The 21,049-nt window shown below is 44.6% G+C and overlaps 1 protein-coding gene across 1 annotated transcript in view; it reads left to right on the top strand.

The window, feature by feature from the left end:
- Positions 1–21,049, top strand: part of gosr1 (golgi SNAP receptor complex member 1) — a 41,577-nt gene that overhangs the window by 2,575 nt on the left and 17,953 nt on the right. The window contains exons 4-6 of the mRNA XM_006640886.3: positions 264–371; positions 2,762–2,853; positions 5,375–5,449. Coding sequence (XP_006640949.1) covers positions 264–371; positions 2,762–2,853; positions 5,375–5,449 — 275 coding nt within the window. The remainder of the gene's footprint in view (positions 1–263; positions 372–2,761; positions 2,854–5,374; positions 5,450–21,049) is intronic.

The raw sequence follows: 21,049 nt of genomic DNA, 5'->3' as shown, positions 1-21,049 counted from the left end.
TAACCTATCTCCAAATGCCAACAAATTACAAGACTGCTTTACAATTGCTGATAAATATAAAAAGGAAAATTAATTGAGTGAAAGACTTTTGCATGGCTGCTCATATTATTTTTCCAAGGCCAAGCAATGTATTATAATAAAGTTGCTGGTCTTTTCCACAGATGAGGTCCCAGTCTAGCTGTGGTCCCAGTGCAGTGGTTATACCTAAGGACAGCACTGCATGTACAGTCAGGTCTTGTTAACCGGGTGCTGTCTGTTCTCAGCTCACAGGAGTGAACGACAAGATGGCGGAGTACACCAGCACGCCAGGAGCCGCCTCTCTCAACGCGGCCCTGATGCACACCCTCCAGAGACACCGTGACATCCTGCAGGTAGGATGAGTCCTGCTGTCTCAGAAAAGGGCTCTGAACTCGAGCAGGTACAGACAGGTCAGGTGGACAGCTACCATCCTGCAGAGCTCGTAGAGGGTCATGCATGCAGGATGTCTAGCGACCATGAAGTAGTGTGGATTGCAACAGATGTAAGACCTATTAATAACACAGCCCAGAACAAGGAAGTAACGTTTGACCTCATCATAGCTTTCTGCTGAGTTTTATGAGGTGTCTCAGACAGCAGTTCAAAGCCAGTAGGTCCATTGACATTGCCAATTCCAATCGGTAGGCATTGGTAGTCTTTGATCCCTCTCATAAAAATATCAGTGCTATCAGTACCAACACTCCTGGGTCAGAGCGAACACTCCTCCTGGGCAGGGGATAGTGATCAGGAACAGATCTATTTGATCCCGCTGTGAAAACGCCCTCAGAATTAGCTCCCAGCATGCACTGCAGCACCGTGACCGCTGTCACTTTTGTCAGCGGTGCTAAAAAATATCCTGCTCTAGATTGTGTCCTCAGAGGAAACAGGTAAGCATTTTAAAAACCTGGAAGTTTCCATTTTTCTAATTATTTTTGGAAAAGATTTCCTCTCCCATGTTTTGTCCTTTGGCTGTACAAACATTGGTCAGGCACTAGGGTCACATCTCGAAGCATCGCTGCGGATCTCTGCGTGTTGCTCAGGAATGTTTGATCCTCAAGAGAGATGACTGTGCAAATGTGCCTAAGGAAATTATGTCATCGATTATATGATGTCATGGCATATGTGTACAGTGCGACATGCTGCTTTGACAACCTCAGCATTTTTAAAACGTTATGATCAGCAGATGAATTGGAGTTTGAAGACACATCAAATGGAATAGCCTTGTTTTATTTTTTGCTTTGTGGTCACATGATTCATTAAGTTTGAATAATCGAAGGCTGCCAACGATGGTCTCCTCAGACCCATCTCTATAAGCAGAAATTACAGGAGAGGTCATTGATTAAGAAGGAGGTGATGGCACCAGGGGTTTGGAGAGGGGAATTGTGGGGGTGCTGTAGAGGGCCCCCACTTCTGCCCATTCCCTCCATGGACACGAAGATGCATCACCCTGGGAGTGCAGTCAATTAGCAGGAGAGATCTGGTAACTGTGATTAATATGCGGAACCCCGCCTTGGGTGTACACTGTGTTACCCTCAGCAGAAGGCAGGTTAGGAAACCAAAGAGGTGATGAATGACTGGCTTTGCTAACAAATTGATTTTTCCATATCTGGGGCCCATTACGATCAATGAGTATTTATTCCCGAAGCGTGACTCAAAACAAGACTGGTCATTAAACCTTCCCTGTTTGTATCAGGGATTGATCTGAAGTGGGCTTGAAGTTTAGGGCAGTTCTTTTCTAATCCAGCGTGCATGCAGTCATTGGGAATAGCTGTGCAGTTTTCGAATTACAGTATGCCGAGCACGATCCCCAGATCAGAGCTCTGTCACAGCGTGTCTGTTGTTTAACGCAATGTAAGGAGTACTGTGTACAGGACAATGAAAGTACTGTGATTCTGAATGCTTTATGGGATAAATGTGGCCTGTCTTTTTTTTTTATTGTAGTCATTTAAAGTGCACTCATGTCATTGCAACAACACTCAATACTTACTCATGTGTGAGAGCTAATTTGCAAGGCTGTATTAGTTGTAATGTCATACTGTTAGATTCACAGAACCTATCAAATGCTCTGCAGCTGTCGTTAATGATCATTTTCAGTTTTGAGTGAGAATCCTGCCGACGAGTGTAATTTGCACATGGTTTTAAAGACATTTCCTCAAGAGGCTTCTGGTTGTGAGGGAAGGAACTGAATATTGCTTTAGTGGGGGAAAACACCACTTTAACCTAACCGTAATTCTAGAGAATGACTCTGCAAATTCATTTATCATTGGAAACGGTTTCAAAACATCAGACAGTCTCAGTTATGATTGTTGGAATATGTTGGATAGGCTTGGGCATTGTGTGTCTTTGCTCCTTGTAGCTAATTTGGAGGCGTTTAGTCCACATGCAGGTGTTGTGGTTGAAGCTGGCTGTGCTCTCGGAGCAGCTGATCTGAGTGGGAGGTCCCATGGGGGAGAACTTGGGCAGCTCTTGTGGAGTCTTGCGATGCCAGTTTTTGCAGAAAAGTACTTTTGAGCACGGTTGGCGTCTGTGGTGTTGTCTGGCTCTCTCGCCCAATCTCAAATTCAAAGAGTTTTAATCGCTAGACAGATTAATTACAGCTTTGCCAAAACAATAGCGATAAGAAAAACAAAATAAAAAAATAACAACATTTGGGAGTCTGTTCCTCAGGCTGTCAGACTGAGAGCTCCACCTTCTCCCTCAGTCTCACTCTGTTTGTCAGGGTATGACCAGAGCCTCTCTCTTACAGGACTACACCCACGAATTTCACAAAACCAAAGCCAACTTTCTGGCCATCAGGGAGAGAGAAGACCTCCTGGGCTCCGTACGGAAGGATATCGAGTGAGTATGTCCCTTGTGTTTGTGTGCACTTGATTAGTGGAGTGGTTTCACCTTGAGGAAAATAAGAACACAAGAACAGTTCCAAACAGCAAGAGCCATCATAAGTTAGGAAGGTATGAAATGAATTCATGCAACTTTTACGAATGAAAGAGGTCCAGCAATCTGTGTCAAACCTCACTTTTATTTCTTCATGTGGAGAGGCCTTGGTTTGGTCGTTGGGGTCCTAGTGTGGTTCAGACTCTTCCTGGGTGTGATTCCACAAGTGTCCACGAGAAGGTGCACTTTCCCCTGGATTGGCAGACCACAGCCAGCGCTGGCAGCCTCTCTGTGTTTCTCGCTGATCTGAGCGTCCTGGGGCCCCTTAACCAGGCTGGGAGTGCTTATTCACTTCAGGAAAGAGCCAAGATACTCTTAGGTTCTGTAGTGTTTGGGGGCATTTGATCTAATTACCTTCCTAGCAGAAAATGACAGATCTCCCCTCAAAGGCGCAGGCAGGAAACTTTCTCTGCCAGTAAACCACTGTGAACTTGATGTTGTATGAGTCTTCGTTCTCCAGGGTTCCGGGCTGAGTGCAGGCTGAAGATACGACAATGAGGATCACTTGGTTAATTACTTTAGAGTCTTAATGCAGGAAATGTCATCAGCGGTTTACAGGACAAAAAGCAGCGGAGGATGGCTTTCTTGAGTTAATAGCTGTGCTCCACACCAGGGCAACTGAAGCCGCTGCAAATGGAGCTGGAGGCCGTGGGCGGCAGGCTGAGGAATTGTTCCCCTGAGGCCTGGTGGACCCTCAATCTCTTCAGATTAAATGTGGTGTCATTCCTTCTCCATTTGCTAACAGCCCCTGTTTCTTCATACTGTTCTTTTCTAGGTTTAGGGACGGCTAAGATCTCTGTTACAGCCCTGTGGTTGTGCTTGTACGAAGCAGCAGAAGCATTACAATAAAAGTGTCAATCAGCAGGATAATAGTTCCAGCGGACTGATTTCAGACACATGTAGCAGGGGGTCTGGGTTTTACTGCGTGCACACCTATAGGGAAGCCCTGAATGCTCTTTATGACTGTAGCAGCAACTCTGTTGCAGATGACCTTGGGCACAAGCAGTAAAAATTGCGCATCAGTCACTGCATGGAATGGGATTGATGTTACTGCGATGAATGAATGTGATATGAGGGGCAAGGCAGAGTAGCAGGTAGGTCTCTGGACTGTTGTGGGCTGTTGGTTCGAACCCCTGCATGCCCCAGTCCAGCCAGCTGGGCGTATGGGAACTGTTTACTGGGAGCAGACTTGGTGATGGAATAAGATCCTGTTTTGTTTAACACATTTGTTTGTTTAGCAGTTTAACACCTCTGTTTATTTAGCACCAAGGCCAAAGGGATTCTCTCTGGGCTGATGGGCCTTTGTTCCTCAAATACAGAATTACCTGCCAGTGAACGTGATGTGAAACAATGGATTTCAGTCTTGTTTAGTGATGCATGATACATAAATTATAAAATTATAAAATAAAATATGATCCAGTGTTGCCTGGAGTACAAGTAAGAGCCTGTGTCTGTAACTGCTGATCACAGGTAGAGTTAGGACAGTGCTGAGGCAGCAGTGTGGAGCAGTGGCTGGGACTCTGGGCTGGATAGTTGTAGACTCAGATCCTAAGTTGTAACTTAGAGTAAGATATTTTGGTCAGATTGCTCCAGTAATTTCCCTGCTCTAGAAACGGGTGCCCTTCATGTCATCATGTGTGGGGATCGGTAGTTCTGTCAGTACGTTCTGGTTTTGAAAGATGAGCACATTCATTCAAAACGGAGAAAGAAAATGGGACAGAAATGGGACATAATTATTGAATTTTCGGCAATAATAGAAATGACCAGGGAGGTTACAGTAGACTTCCTCTCCTGCAGTATCATTCCTCGACCACAAGATGTCAGTAAGTCAGTCGGTCTATGTAGGTACGGTATGTGCTTGATCAGCCAGCTGGAGTAGTGGTTAAGGCTCTGGACTCTTGCCTAGAAGTTTGGGGGTTCCGATCCAAGGTAGGATGCTGCTGTTATGCTCTTGAGCCAAACACTGCACTTACATTTCTGCAGGATAATTGGGCCCCTCTCCAGATTGTTTTAAGAATTTACAGGATTAAAATAAAAAACTGCATATAATTAAAGTTGACTGTGAAGTGCATCCTGTTTACTTTTGGCAAGGCACTTTAATTTAAGATCTGTTTTTTAATTTGTCCTGCTCAGATTTGTTCTTCACCAGCGAGTCGCTGCTGCTTGTATAAAGCTGTGGGTTACAAACGCCGGGACAGAAAGGGTTCGAGAGAGGTCTGCGCCAGGGCAGTATGGGGGTGTGTGTGATACGTGCCACAGTGCAGTACGTTGGTTTCAACCAGCCAAAAGATGAAGCGCATTGATAATGCGAGTCCCTAATAGTTACTCTTTCTCCAGTGCGCACAACTTGATATTGCGTCCGACACTGTTCCCTCCTCACCTGCACAGCAGACGCCTGTGCTGAGCCACCTCTCTGTTTCCACAGGACATACAAGAGCGCATCAGGAGTGAACAACAGGAGAACAGAGCTGTTTCTCAAGGAACACGAGCACCTGCGCAAGTAAGAGCCTGTGTCTGTACCAATCTACCATCCGGCAGCAGTTTGATTCATGGGGACTTTCCTAACGAGGCTGTTTCAGGCAGCAGACACAGCAGAGGTCTGGCGTGCACATGTTCAAGTGAGAGACCTGCGCTGCGCTGCTGCAGAGTCCGATGGACGGAGCAAAGATGAAATGAGTGTGTTGCCTGATTTACAAGCCTGCTAAAGGAAATGGCATACCAATCGTGCTTCTGCAAAGCTTTCTGGAAAAGTTGCAATTTAAAAACTTTTATGAGAAACAAGGCTTTTAAAGCACAGGGGCAGTTTTCTAAGTAGTCTTTGGAATTTTAATTAAATTAAAATGTTTGGCTTTTTTTTTGAGCAGCCGCTGCAGTTCAAATCCCTCAGCAACACTTGGCTGTTGGAGAGTAATTCAGGTCAATTATTCTGTACCAAGATTGATGTTAAAACAAGAAACGTTGAGGTTAATAGTAATTACATTTAAATTAGCTTAACTGGGAAATCCAATTAAGATAAAGGCATAATTGTGAGGTATTGTAAGTCTAAGAGTGCATGAGCCATTTACCAATCAAAGCTAAGTCTTGAAAGGTAAAGTACTTTACACGTTTGCCATACTTTTGTAGAACAGTGGTTAAGTTATCAGCAAGATGTGCAGTTTTCCCTCTGCTTCATATGATTGGGGTGGAATTTGCTGCACACATTGCAGACAAATTGGGCTGCTTTGTGTTACAGGCTCTGTGCTCTCTAGTTTATAAAAAAAACAGTAGCGGAGATTCCCTGAGGAATGTCAGGGGAGATCTCCTGCAGCGGGTTGGAAAGGGAGAGGGATACAGACGGGAGAGTTAGGATGTCGGATCCCGCTGGTGAAAGCTGACACCCGCTGCCCTGAGACAGATGTGGCCAGCCGCCAGCAGGCCCTCACATTACTGACAAGCAGGAGGCCGTGGGTGAGCCCAGCCTTGTGAAAGAGGACTCTCCCTCAGAGATCTGGTCCGCTATTAAATATTCAAACAGCAGCAGCCAGGCAGTGTGGCGTGTTTCCCATGCTCCCTCACAGCTGTGCGTCACCTCTGGAGCCTGAAGACACAAGGCTGCCTGTGTTGAGGTGGAATAGACCAGTGTGAGCGCACTAACTCTGCCAAAGACATCACTGAAACTGCTACTTCAATAGGTTATGGATCACAAGTAAGGTTTAAGCCAGTGTATGATGGGGAGTGGGCCCCATGCTTTAAAAACATTTTTTAAATGCTTTATGTAAGGCTCAATCCTCTTGTTTTCCATTTGAATATGGCATGGAATATGGCTATACAGTATATGAATATAGTTTGCATCCAGCTCCTTGGTCGAAAATTCCCCATTGCCAAGGTTAGACAAAGGCAGAAAAAAATAACTCCCCATACTAGACAGTTCAACCACTGCATGATCTAACAAAATGAGCAGCCGTGCTAACCAGTTAGTGTCCTACAACCTCCCAGCGGTGTGAGCCAGGTGTCTCTCCTGGAAAGATAAACGTGAGGGACTAGCTGTGAAATCCAAAGGTTACTTTAAGACGAAAAAGCCCTGATTCATCAGAATTCAGAAGGTACTTTATTTCTATCAGCCTGCTCCCTTTGACTAAATGAAAATGAATTGCTGATTGCCAAGGTTTTGGTGCCATTTGTTTCATGCTATTTATTTTGCTGTTCCTGTTGCCTTGGCTTGGCTTGATTTATTTGCCTTCCCCCCCCCCTTGCAAAATGCAGTTAATCAGCCCTCCAAAATAAAGCGCACAGTGTCAATTCCTTGCATGAGCGTGGAGCGTCCTTTTGTGATCACTGAGTTTGGCTCTGCTGCTGCCCTCTAAAGAGGACGGAGTTCTCGTCAGTGGTGGTGGCTCTGATGGTCTGAGTTTGCCGTTTAAGTGCTGCTGTCTTTAATTGATACATGAGTCTTGATCTGTTAGGACGTACTAGTTCCTGTAACTTCCTTCAATTACTTGAAAGCTGTATAGAAAAATCTTAGTTCTGCTGCCTCCAAGTTGAGTGGATTCCCACAGTTTAAATGGTGAGGATTTTGATGTTAGACGTAAGGTTGGAGAAGTACAGGGCACTTCAGAACTGCAGAATTCAAGTTGTCTTTTTTTTATTTGAAAAAGATGGTGTCTTGTGCATCAAAACAATGAAAAAAGGGTAAAAATGGCTTGGTTTCATGTCTTGAAGTCCTGTGCCTGTCCTGTGCAGCGTGCGTCTGTGCGTCTGTGGGAGCCCTACCTGCAGGTGTGGAGCTGGCGTGTGTGACCACCCTCCCTGCTCCCACAAAGCTCGAGGGTTGTGGGGAGGAGGAGGGTGGGTGAGTGCGTCAGTCATTACAAAACGCCTCGTCGGCCAGATCCTGCGAGGCTCATCTTTTAAAATGTCTTCCAGCTCATCTTGTCGGTAAATTATTCATCCTTTTTCCATCTTCGCGCCCGTTCGTCTCCGTGTAACGAGTGTGGCAGGGAAGTGGCGGGTGAAGGAGGGAGGAGAAGAGGAGAGGGGTTTCCCGCTGGCGTGACGAGTGAGACAAGAGTGGGCGTCTGGACGGGGAACAGGGTGGATGGTGCTTCACAGAACTGAAGAGGAGGAGGAGAGGATAGACAGGTTATTTTGGGGCTGTAATGTTTTGATTCACTTTTGATGTGCAACACACTATGTGGCTTTATAGAATGGCCTTTTTGTCCATCCTTCTGACCTGAGAAGTTAGTTAAGGTTTATTTGAAGAATAGGTGTAATCTAGTGGGGGGAAACAAGGGAATAAAAACTTTAACAGTACTGTATGCAAGTCCTTCGGGCCACTGGCTGTGCTGCTGTGTTATATAGCCACCCTGTTAGGAAATGCAACTTAGGGGGCGGTATGAATTGTCTGAATCTTAATACAATTGGCTTCATTAACAGGGCGTTTCTTTGCAGCTCTCCTGTGCTTTGGTGCTCACATTGACTGTGTGCTTTCAATTCTTAAATCATGTAACCTGACCCTGAACCACCAGCACGTCTCAGTGACCTGGCCGCAGAGGGGACGGGCCTTTCAGGGACTACCAGCCCCCAGTCCTGTGGGAGGGCAGGTCCTGTTTGTTCCAGCCGAACGAGTCAGCTTTTCAGAGGTGCTCGGGGTTCGCATTAACAAAGTGTTTCCCCTGCTACATACAGTACAGCCTTTCTTAGCAGTAATGAGGCTTCACGCTGTTGTTACAGAGGAACTGTTTTTTCACATCGCATTAATGATCCAGTGAAACAGGATATGCGTGAATATGGGGCTGAAACGCTTCTCTGTTGTTTTGGCTGAACTTATCATTAGGCGCGCATTTTGCTGTTCATGATTTCTCCAGAAGTTTCACGATGACAGATTGTTCCCACTTTGGAAACCAGAAGTGAAATTAACTGCAGATGCAGGGGTATGTGTAAATTACATACCCATTGGGAAATTAATATACATGCATTATCTCCCATTAGGTTCACCAGTTGACAGTGGCCGTCCTGCACAAACACTTTTTTAAATCCAGCACCAGTTAGTTCTGAACAACCAGTAACTGAATCAGCATTAACTAACAGTAAGGTACATTGACTAGAGTCTGCTTCCGGGACAAGACGTCATTGTTATTTAGCATTATATAGGCACAATTCTATATTTTCCCCAAACATAAAAAAGTACAAATGCATTCACACCAGCTTTAACTGTAATAGAATCCTAAATCTGCACTCCGAGAGCTAATTATTGGCTTAATTGGAGCAGTTTAACGGATTTTCCCTTTTTAAGTGCTTCCATTTTGAAGAGATCCGAGGAATGGGACGTGGGTCTCCACGCCTGCTGGTTTTCATTCCAGCCCATTGAATCACTTAATTTAAGGCTTCATTGAACTAATAGTTGCTTAATTGGAACATTTGCAACTTGTTTTCTACTCAGAAGGGAGGGATTTGATAGTACTAATGATATGTAGTAGTTAAAGGGCAATCTCCAATATGTTAAAGAATGGAAAAGAACCAAACGGTTCAAATGAACTCCCACCAGGAGTTCTCAAACGACCAGGACCTGTTATCCCAGAAGCCAGTTATCCTACCAGTATGTTTTTGGACTGTGGGAGGAAACCAGAGCACCTGGAGGAAACCAGCATAAACACAGGGAGAACATATAAACTCCATACAGACAGCTCCTCAGGTCTGAACTCATGGCCTCAGTACTGCAAGGCAGCAATGCCAACCTCAGCTCCACCGCGACGCACATTTCTCAAATCCTTTATCCTGATTCAGGATGCAAACGACCGGACTTTCCCAGCTGCAGATCAGGACTACAGTGGGGGGGTAGCTGGGCGTCAGGATTTTTTGCAAATTCAGAGATCCGTGCTCTTCCTCCTCAGCTGACAGCTGACGAAGGATGTTTCAGCTCAGAAGACACACGGCGCAGCTTTTCCTCCTAATTAACAGGGAAATCTGGAAAGGGAGACATACCCCGGCACCTCTTGCCAGCGCCAACTGTTTGTAATTACAGGATCCTGGCTGGCGTTTGCTAATTGGGTCTGCGGGGAGCTGAAAGTCTCGTGTATCAGCAGTGCGTCTCGCTGTACCCTCGCGAAGAGCACCCCCGCTTTCTTTCCTCTCCTACACAGGGGTGGAGCAGAAACACACCATGCTGCTCATCTGTGGCGGGCCTGTATGCACTGTAGGACAGCAGAAAGTGTGGAGCAGTTCATTTGTATTGTTCTTTGCGATAAATGTGGAAAGATAAGGTTTTGTCCCAAGGTGATTGTCTTTTTTTATTCAGACTGGCGAAGTAGTAGAGCAGACACTTCTTATATTTTGCATTACTTGCTTTATGTTACTGACTTGTATTTCTTGAGCTCTGGAGACCTTATAAACCTCATTTGGCTTTGTCGTTGTAATTGACAATTTTATGAAACGTTAAACCTGCGACGCAAACATCCATGCGTATGCGTGTGTGTATTTTATATTGTCCTTTTCGCTCTGTGACCAATTCCTCATCCCCAGTGCTCAGAAAACCCTGTCATTACGAATGGAATGCAGCCTTAATTTTACAGTGAGACATCAAAAATCGTCAATCAGGATTGTTTAGAGCATTAGCTGTGGCAGCGATAAAGTGGCTCCGTCTCGCAAACTTTCCATGAATCACTCTGGTTCGGAGTGGGTGGGCGAGCTAGCTTTACTGTAAATGTTTTTCTTTAAAAAGAAAAACACCATCTTGTGGCTTCGAAGTTCCCAATTGTGTTCCAAGCACGGTTCGTGAGCATGGGATTGTCAGGGGGGTGGCGTCATAAACTGGTAGCCCCCAGCCCCCTCTCGGTTCTCATAGCTGTACACTGACAGCGGTGTAAAAAATGCAGTTATCCCTTTAGCTGCTCAGCCATGAACGAGTGGCTTATTCCGTTATATACGATCGTGGGAGGTCATCTGCAAAATTGGCCAGAGGGGTTTAATAACTTTGTTTCTGACAGCGTGTTATTGAACCTGTCTGTCATCTGGGGTACAGTTCCAATTCACTGCTCTGTATTGTGTCTCATTAGCTGTCAGGGGGTTGTGTAGATGTTGTCGAAAGTCATCCTGGGTATAGAAATATTCCCCGTGCTGTGGAGGTAGCTGCATGGATCCAGCCAGCGATGGCCTTAATTGTTCCATTGCCAAGAATATGGGTAGGACTCATGCAGGGGTTTGCCTTGTTTCTCCCGATTCTGAATTGCAAGGTCAGGTTTTGCTCAGTGAATCCGTCTCCGTTCCAGTTCTCCGAAGACTCGTTTTGCCTGGCTGTATGAATTTATGTCTCCCAATCAGCTGTGAATTATTTTGTTCTTTTTTGTTGTTGTTGTCTGCTGGCCAGACATGCTGCGGCCCTTGAGGGTGAAGGTGGTTGGTTTGAAGAGCCAAAGGAGGTTTAGCATGTCTTAGGCTCTCTGTGCCAAGATACTTGCATGTTTGAGAGTTTGCAATCAAATGTTTTTGTGTATCTGTGATTGCCCCCATTGGACATGGAGCGAAGATCTTTTTTTTTCTGGCTTAAACGTTTAACCTGTTTCTGACATAAACATGCACAGTATTTGGAATGGGCATTTTTTACGCCTTTCCAGCATCGTCTCCTGTACGTGGCTGGAGAGAACGAGGATCTGCAGTTCTCTCCGCTGACACGCCCACCTGTCACCTCTCTGATGGACTGGTGACCTGATCCAGGCTCAAACGAGAAGTGTCTGGATCATCAAGATCGAGCTGCACTCTGAGAAAGCGCCTTATGGCCGGTCACAGCTGCCAGTTGTGGGCCCATGAGCCGTCTTGGGCCTGCTCTGTTTTCTAAGAATGCTCCAGTGCACAGCAGGCAAGCCAGCAGTCTCGCAAGGTAACGAGGTGCCCTGGCCAGCTCCAGACTCTTCTCCAGTGCTTCTCCCTGTGCGTTGGGAATTTCCTGATGGCTAGTTAATGAAACACTTGAGGCTTTCTGTCCTGTGCAGGCCACTCTAAGCGAGTTTGCCTTCTGCACTTGACCGGTTCATCTCAACCGACACAGATGCCAAGGACAAGGAAAGTGGCAGCTTTTTCGGATGAGCTTTTTACTCTTTCTGCTGCAAAGGATGTCTCTGTACTCTTGGTGATTGAGCTAATGCTTGATCTGCATTATTAAGAAGCACCCCTCGTGTACCCGTAGGAAGAGCTTGCCGATTCACTCAGGATACCACTGATGTGGCCTCGGTCACGAGACATGTGAAGAGTTAACGTGTGAATATGGGACCTCTTTGCAAGCAAACGCTTGGTCCCCATAAAACCCCAGCCCGAGAAGTCCATTAGAAGCTTACAGGAATTATTCTGACAGCTGTGGTTTCCATGAACAGCTTCCAGTAAAATAAAAGCTACTGCTTTGATTTGCTCAGAGGGAATTTCCTTTCACTCATTCCCAGAGACTCTGAGTGCTGTTTAGCAGTGGCTAATAAAGGCGGTGGGACCCGTCTGATTTCACAGAAGCACCCGATTTCAAAGAGAGCATCCTAAGCTTCTGCATTTTTACTACCGTTTCGGAACAAGAACACCTTATGTAATCAGCATGATTCTAAGGTGTTTTATTTGTTCAGCTCGGCACGATGTAATTTTTCCCAGTTCAGTAATTACTTTAAACAATGCCCACCTGGGGCAAAATAATTTCTAATTGCTAACTTAATTCTAAACGTAATGTTCCCTTCGGGTCTCAGAAATAAATATAGTATTTTTGTTCCCATCATGGGCAAGCGATCTGTAGCCCTGACCTCACAACACTACACTACACAGTTTCAGAAAAAAAAACTAAAATCCTAAGAGCCATTTGTCAAAGAGACAGTTATCTAGAATCTCCTTGTGTAATTCTTAATGGTAGGTGGCCTGAATTGCAATATTTAATAAGTGGTTCAGGATTAAGGTTCCTTATATAAGATGTGGGCTAAGACAGCTTTTTTTACCCAGCTGTGACATGGCGATCCCTGATAGAGCCTGTGATGCGATAGCTGATTAACAAAAGCTTCCAGACCCGTTTTCCCCAAGCACGGAAATTGGGAATGGATGGTAGCTGCAAAGGAATTAATTTGTGCAGATGAAGAGATCCACATCTTAGCCATCTTAAAGACCTAGTGCCTGAGACAAATATGATGATTATTACTTTTGACTATTCTTTCTTCATTAATACTGTACTTTACCTGTAGATACCTCAAGCTCATTCCGTTAACGAGTGTCTTGAAGAGGGCCTTTTTGAACGTGAAGGCAAGCAAAACGAGATCTGCTGGCAGCAGAATTCAAAACCTTTGGGCTACATGGCCTCCCAGTGATGGCACTGCAGACGGTGAGGTAGCAGGCGTGTGTTCCTACAGCTGAATGGCAGCCTGCTGTGTTTGCTGAATGCCAGTACAATCCCCAGGGCGTGAGCGGAGTCAGGGAAGAGTTCGTTACTTTAGCCAGCAGGCAGCTGAGTGCATATTTAATGGCTAGAAATTTCTATGGGTTTGTGAATGACAGCAGGTTCCAGGTCTTTTATTAGAATTTCCAGTTTAATATAGTCGTCCAAGTTGCTGCAGTGGTTCACATTGCTGCCTTGCAGCACTAGGGCCCTGGGTTCGATTCCTGGGTTGTTATGTGCGTAGAGTTTGCATGTTTGTTTCCTCCTGGCTCGCCGGTTTCCTCCCACAGTCTGGGGTTCTGTTCTGCGGGTGCCTTGCGATGGACTGTTGTCCCATCCAGGGTGTTCCAGTCTTGCGCCTGTGCTTGCCAGGACGGGCTCTGGCTCCACATGCGACCCTGAATCCCATAAAGCAGTTAGGAAAGGCAAGGATGTGTAGCTGTCTGAGAAGTGTCGACGACTGTCATGTGAAAAGCCAATACTTTCAGATTCGCGTTTCTGTTAGCTGTCATCTTGTCCTGTCAGAGCTGTTTGAAATATGCAGGACTTCAGGGCAGAGCTGCCCTCATACGGGCCACACGCAGGGGAGATTTGTGTCTTCCACCATTTTCCGTGTATCGTGATAATTCCCAACTCAAGAGTGAAAAGAAAGATTCCTTCTATACGCACTGTGAAATTATTTCTTCCCCAAACCCAAAGGATTATCAAGTCCTGAAGACAGGGCAGCTGTGGTGCTTGACAGGGAGTCTTAACCTTGTTTTCCCTGAGACGTGGAAGAAATGCTGGACAAGACATGATGAATAATCCTGACATGTTGACAACACAGTCAGTAATGACTTAGCCTTAGTCTCCTGGTGATTTCCTTCCCATGTTTATTGGAAGGGGATTTTTGAGAGTGGCAGTGGGTATAAAATGCATTGTTGAAGAGGCAGTAGGATTCTCATACAGGAACTGATTACATTTTTCTGGTACTTCTCATCCCCAAGGATCTCCAAGCAGTGTGTCAACTGGGAGGGGGCCCTTCATGTCTGCTACTGTCATCCTCCTCCCCAGTTTTTCGTCCATCTCTCTGACACACCATTTTATATAAAGAAAACCCATGAAAATGTGAAAATCCCCACATTCCAATGAAATCGTTAGTGTCCACAGATGTATTATGTACAGTTAACCAAATGGACTCAAATGACAGAGGCTGTCAGTACAGCAGCCTCTAGTGGTCATTACAGTCTGTTAGCCTGTTACAGCTGACAAATTATATTTTATGTTATATGTTTCTAGTGTAAAAACTGAAATTAGCATTGATCAAATTTTCACCCATGTTCACACTCAATTAACCCGGATCCTGGAGGCAAACCTAATACAGGCCACCACTTAAATGTGTGGTACCAGTTCCATAACCATATTTAAGGATAAAGCACCAAGCATCTTCCAGCACTGTAGTTATAATAATAATAATTGCTTACACTTATATAGCGCTTTTCTGGACACGCCACTCAAAGCGCTTTACAGGTAATGGGGACTCCTCTCCACCACCACCAATGTGCAGCCCCACCTAGATGATGCAACAGCAGCCATAGTGCTCCAGAACGCTCACCACACATCAGTTATCAGTGGGGGAGAGAGCAGAGTTCATAGATGGGGATTAGGAGGCCATGATTGGTAAGGGCCAATGGGAAATTTGGCCAGGACGCCGGGGTTACACCCCTACTCTTTTTCAAGAAATGCACTGGGATTTTTAATGAACACAGAGAGTCAGGACCTCGGTTTTACGTCTCATCTGAAGGACAGCGCTTGTTTTACAATATAGTGTCCCCGTCACTACACTGGTGCATTAGGTGAGCGCCCCCTGCTGGCCCCACTAACACCTCTTCCAGCAGCAACCTTAGTTTTTCCCAGGAGGTCTCCCATCCAGGTACTGACCAGGCTCACACCTGCTGAGCGTCAGTGGGTTGCAGGGTGATATGGCTGCTGGCTAGTCAGATACCCTTACATTAACTTTACCTGATCAAGTGGAAAAACATTTTCAGAAGCTCTGTCATCTCACTATGGAGTGCATGCAGCACAAGCTGAGATGAAACACAAAAAGGTGTTTTTATAACATTACCCCGTTGACATTTGACAGTTTGTAGTGAAGCCCCAGTGTGTTGTGAGCCTGGTCATCATTTTCTACTTTTAACGACCATCTTCTAGGGGTGGAAGTGAATCCTTTTACACAACCGGACAGCACAGGAGTCACTCAGTGAAGCAGAACACAAGCTCACTATGAGCAGTGAGTGGGGTATTGGGAAATTCCACTCTGCACGCATTCACAAGGCGTAGCTTTCTTTCAAAGAAATCACTTTATTGACACCTCACACACTCCAGCGCAGAGGAAACACTGGCCAGATGTTTTAATTCTGATTCTGTCAGTTTGAAGAGCACAAGGGCTGTGCTCCTTCACAGTACGTGCCCAAAACGTATTGTCATCCATTCTCATCTTTTTCACAGCCTTAAAATACATTTTCCATTAGTATATCCATAGTCAATAAATAATTTACTTTGATTTATTTTCTTAATGCAGTATTGCCAAAGTTATTGGACCTTTACTGGCTTCATAGTGACTACATAAGTATTCCTTATGTATTAGTACATAAGTACTAGAAAATTTGAATCTACTTAATTGTCCACATACTGTGCAGTGGAAATTTTCCTTTTGCCTCCCTGAAACAACAATAATGTTATATAAACAGAGATGTAGACATTCAGTGGATTACAAATGTATACCATCAATATAATATACATAAAATTACTAGACAACACAATACTGATAACTAGGTAATTTTTTCTTTTCCAGGAATATTTGAATCTAACTTGCATTTAGATAAGTTAGAGTTAAGAGAGTTAGTTATCGGTGATTTGTTTTTACCTAGATAGAGATGTCTGTATTCTTGCTAATATGGTGTTCAGTGATGAGGCAGAGCAACTGACAGTAGTGTCAGAAGTGCAGAAATTCTCAATTTTGCCTTCCCTATCAACTCTGTAAAAGAACCATAAATCTTGTGCTGTGAAGGAAGACCAATCGAGGCATCTCCATGTTATTTTTCAGCACACGAAAATGAGGAGGAGAGCTGATTGAGGACGGCAGGCGATGTATGATTTAAGGTTGAAAAAAAATCATCAAGCTGTTTTGTGAAAATCTGATTACAGTTTTGAGTCAGCTGTGTGCGCGCAACCAAAAATAAAATGAGTCAGTAAGACGTCTCCTACAAATAAAGTAATAGAAACACTTGTCTGTGTTATATAATCAGTCGGAGATTAAAAAAGGGGAAGATAATTACCTTAATGATATCTTTAAGCAAGTTGATCAGTATTTTGGAAGAGATTTTACGGTCGTCTCTTTGGGTGTGATTTGAACTATTTCGCATGTGCTTGTTATAGAATTAGAGCTGAGCGGTTTCATGATTTTTAGAGAAGTGCAATGGTTGTACCAGGCTGGCTGTTGTTTTTGAGTTGTTTTTTCCCTTGGGCATTGGTGATCAGGGGCAGTCCTGTTAGGAGCGGTGAGTATTCAAAGCTTCTTTCTGCACACAGGTTAGCTGGAGAGAGACAGGCAGCCTCAAGTCAGTGGAATAAACATCCTATTTCAGAATTCCTGACTGTGGTTTAGTCAGAAGGTGCTTTTTTTCCCTTTCACTGCAGTGCTGGACTTGTGTAGATGGCTCGATTATTAAGGAAGTTCCTCTGCGCCTTGTATACAAATAAACGCAAGTATACTCGTACAGGGACCAACCTCAGACACTCAGGTTTTTCAGTTTACCTGTTAAAAACTGTCTGAAGAACCTTCCAGCTCAATTTGGAAGAAGTCTTTTGTGTGCTGCTGACATCAGTATAAGTGTCTGTTTTGTTCCCATAATTCCTTACTGTCATCACAAAACATCCCGATGTTTTAATGCTTTAGACCTCATTATATCGCAGAGCATTATAGGACATAATACAATGTGAAGATGCTTAACTCTGTTGGCTCAGATTGCAAGGTTTCTGTCATATCATAATGCCTTAATCTCCCCTGGGAGAGAGTTGTTCCATTACAACCATCTCCATCAGTACAGACCAGTCATCAACAAAGAGGCATCTGTACTGCCTTCAAGTAGCATGGTAGCTGGAATTCTTGTCTGGTGTTTCAGTATATCACTGCTGTGTAAAGTTCCCTGTGAAGAAGCCTGTTTCAGCTGTGAACTTTGGGTTAGTAAAGTCCTTAGGAAAGAGTTGCACACACTGCCCCCTTCACTGCAGATGCATATGAAATGCACTAAAATTCATCATGATTATTCACAATTTATCATTGACAAATCGTGTTTCAGTTTCAGGCTCGGTTTGGTGGAGAAGGGGGACACATTGGAAAACTAACAGGCTTTACCTTTCAGGTCCTTTAGTCCCCTGGACTGTCTGTTAACTTTTGTCAGCCCTGGCAGAAGAAAAAGAAAAGTCATTTTACGGATGGATACATTTACTTTGTTCTTTCAAGCTTTAATTTTGTGGGAGAAAAGGAAATGTGCTAGAGCCATTTATTGGCATGTCGAGACACACACGGAGACTGACTCCTTTTAATAAATGTTGTACAATATTTGATCATTAGTTCAGATGTTCATTTTAGCTGCCTTAGCTAGAAATAAGCTTTGCCAAAAACACAGCGTGTGTTGCGGTCCAGGCTTGACATCTGCTCATGCAGCTGGAGGGACAGGCTGCTTGGCATTTCTCAGGTCGTTTAAAAGGGTAAATGGCTCCAAGGGCACTGGTCAACATCTGCACAGGTCCAGATGGGATTTGGGGCATCTTTGTTGCTGCCCCCAATGAGGGGGCCAGCCGAGAGAAAGGTCAGCAGCTGTCTGGCCAAATGGAGAAATGTGGATCTGGGGCTTCGGAGGTCCTCATGAGGTCTGGAGTCTCTTCTTTAGGCCTTGGGCTCACAGGAGATTGTCTGGTTCATCGCGCCACTCTGCAGCGAAGCTGTGGCGTTAATGTCAGACAGAAACCAGGGGGCTGAGAGTGGGTGGATAATTGCTGGAAGGGCAGATTGTGGGGGCGGAGTTGCCCAGCAGTTATTGGCACTGGACTGAGCCATGGGAATGAATTTCAGTCTTACATGTTTGTGTGTGCTGTCATCGTGACACATCTTTCCTTGCACTGGTCAAGTGAGTACGAACATAAATGCGCATTTTAGGGACTGACTGATTTTTAGTGGCTTATAAAATGCAAGTCCTAGGGGAATCCTACTAAAAATGAACGCTGAAATATGTGTGAGCAGGAGCCTATGTAGCAGGCTGCTGTGCAGACAGTGGATCTTGTTTGACACAGCAATTGGAATGCTGTGCTTCAGTGCAGAAGATATTGAACCATCACTATGAAAACACTAGGAGTCACTATGAAAGACTCCATGCAGTGCAAAGCAGATCACTGGAGTCAATCAGTGGTCAGAGAAAATGATATACCAGCCAGAGTTAGCCATGCCTAGACCAACAGGGCCAGTTTGCTTTCTGGGTTTTGTTTCATTATCCCTCTCAATGACCAGTCAATTAACAATCAGCTTTGCCAACTACTGCCAGCTCCTGCCAGCTCTAGAAAGCCTGCAGACACACTGGCCCATCTCGGACTGGAGTTACATCACCCTGTACTAGGCTGTGAACATCTTGGAAGGTAGAAGGTGGCAGCAGCTCATTGGAAGTGCTGGTGGAGTCTGAATATTGGTAGCCATGTCTTTGCAGGAATGATGTTTGACATGAAATGTAGGAGAGATCTGTCAGTTCATTAGAAATCTCTAATGGATAGCGCACGCTGAAACTGGAAGGTACTGTGAGTAGCCCCAGAATTTATCAGGATGCTCAGTTCTTCATGTAGGGAGGCTGTAACTGGATGTAAAGGAGATGGCTGAGCACTGAGTCGGGGCTAAAGTGTGGTTTTAAGAGCTGTGCGATGCTGTCCTGATGGTTGCTACATGACCTTCTGTGCGTCAGACCTGTATAATTCATATGCATTCACATTTTAAAAATAATCTAGAAACTGACCCATTTTGTTGTAAATGGATGACTCCAGATTACAACGGATTATCGATGAGAGGATAGAATACTGGATTAATTTCACCCTGTTGAGTTCTGACTACTTCACATTCTGTGGAGTTCTCTTCCATATTCTAATTGTATACGTCTTCATATACATAAGCACATGTAGACAGATTTTATATTTCTTTTACAAGCTTTGTGTGGGCAGAACGCGAGTTAAGGGAAAAGAGAATTAAAATCTGTTTCAATTGGGGGAAAAAAAACTCCACATCAAAATCATCTTCCTGTGTGAGTCTAGTGAAGAAAGAGTGCAAACCTTCCATTCTTAAGACATTCAAAAAAACATGAGTGCAGCCTAATTTGGAATCTGCTGTTCAAGAAAACCTTAGAAGACCAAAATGGTGTTTTCCTAGCACTTCTCTGAAACTCCCATCATCAATACCTGACACTCCTGACAATATGATTGAACTCCTGATTAGGACAGTTTGTTTCCTTCTTTAATAAGTAAGGCAGGCCCAGGATACTCCTGCTCTTAATGGATGATTTAGGTCAAAGATTGTAAACACCTGCTTGCTTTCTGCAGCAGTGCAAGATACGAACGTTGTCATTCTGCGTTTTGCTTTGCACTTCTGCCGAGCAAAAGAGAGACTCCCATGGGAATAATCATTTCTGTCCCTTGCTGCAGAATGAGCTCCTCAACTTGTGCAATCTAGCTAAACTACTAAAATTAAACAACTAAAAATAACAGCCCCATTCTTCATCATTGCATACTCTTCTGGTTTGCGCGAACCGTCTCCCAGATACGTTGGTGTCGGCACTGTAGCAGAGCTGCTGGGGGCAGATGGGATTGATGGGGGGGTAACTGGGAGCTGCAGGCTGGAGAGGAACAGGCAGCGCAGGTGGAGAGCCGAGGGTGAGCAGCACCCTTTGTCCTTCCTACATGAAAGGTTTCATTTAAAACATGAGTGTTTGGGCAAATGGGGGAAAAAAAACACCCTTTGTGCCCTGGATGGTTGCTAGCTGACTCTTGTTATCGCTCTTTGGCCATTAAGGCTTGCTGGCCTGTCCCACTTTGGAAAACATGCAAACTCCACACTGAAGGTAGCCCAGTCCAGAATCGCACCCAGGATCCGAGAGCTGTGAGGCCGCAGCACCATCCAGAATGCCATTATCCTTCCCCTGCTCTATCATCAGTAGATTCTGGACTAGATCAAAATTTTACATTTCTGCTATCATTCTTCCATCACCAAAACAAGCTTGTTAATCTTAAAGCCATATATTTTCCTTAGCTTTTATAGAAACTTCAGTTTTAGTCCAGTAAATAGGTCTGTTCCCTATGCTTCTCATCTGCCACCAACCTGTCAGGAGTTAACTTTCATCCCGGAAATTTGCTGTTCAGATTTGTGATGCAGCCCAGGGAAAAATCATTGCATAGCTAACCTGCTGAATTCTAATGAGGGATAGTGAGTGACCAGTGCGTGCCTTCTATTATGCCAAGATAATGTGATGTATGCTCTTATGGCATTTTTTTTTTACCTTAAACAACTCGCAATAGATTGATAGTGGATAAGAATAAAGCTAAAGATAAACCAGAATTTTCCTTATCAAATACCTTTATGGGTTAATTTTTCTGGATGAACAAAAAACATCTTCTGTTTTAACCACAGAGAGAAATGCGGCGGACATACTCTGCTCT

The sequence above is a fragment of the Lepisosteus oculatus genome, chromosome 26, assembly GCF_040954835.1.
Source record: "Lepisosteus oculatus isolate fLepOcu1 chromosome 26, fLepOcu1.hap2, whole genome shotgun sequence".
Classification (NCBI taxonomy): domain Eukaryota; kingdom Metazoa; phylum Chordata; class Actinopteri; order Semionotiformes; family Lepisosteidae; genus Lepisosteus; species Lepisosteus oculatus.
The sequence above is the reverse complement of the archived record's forward strand: the minus strand, read 5'-3'. Positions and strand labels throughout refer to the sequence as shown.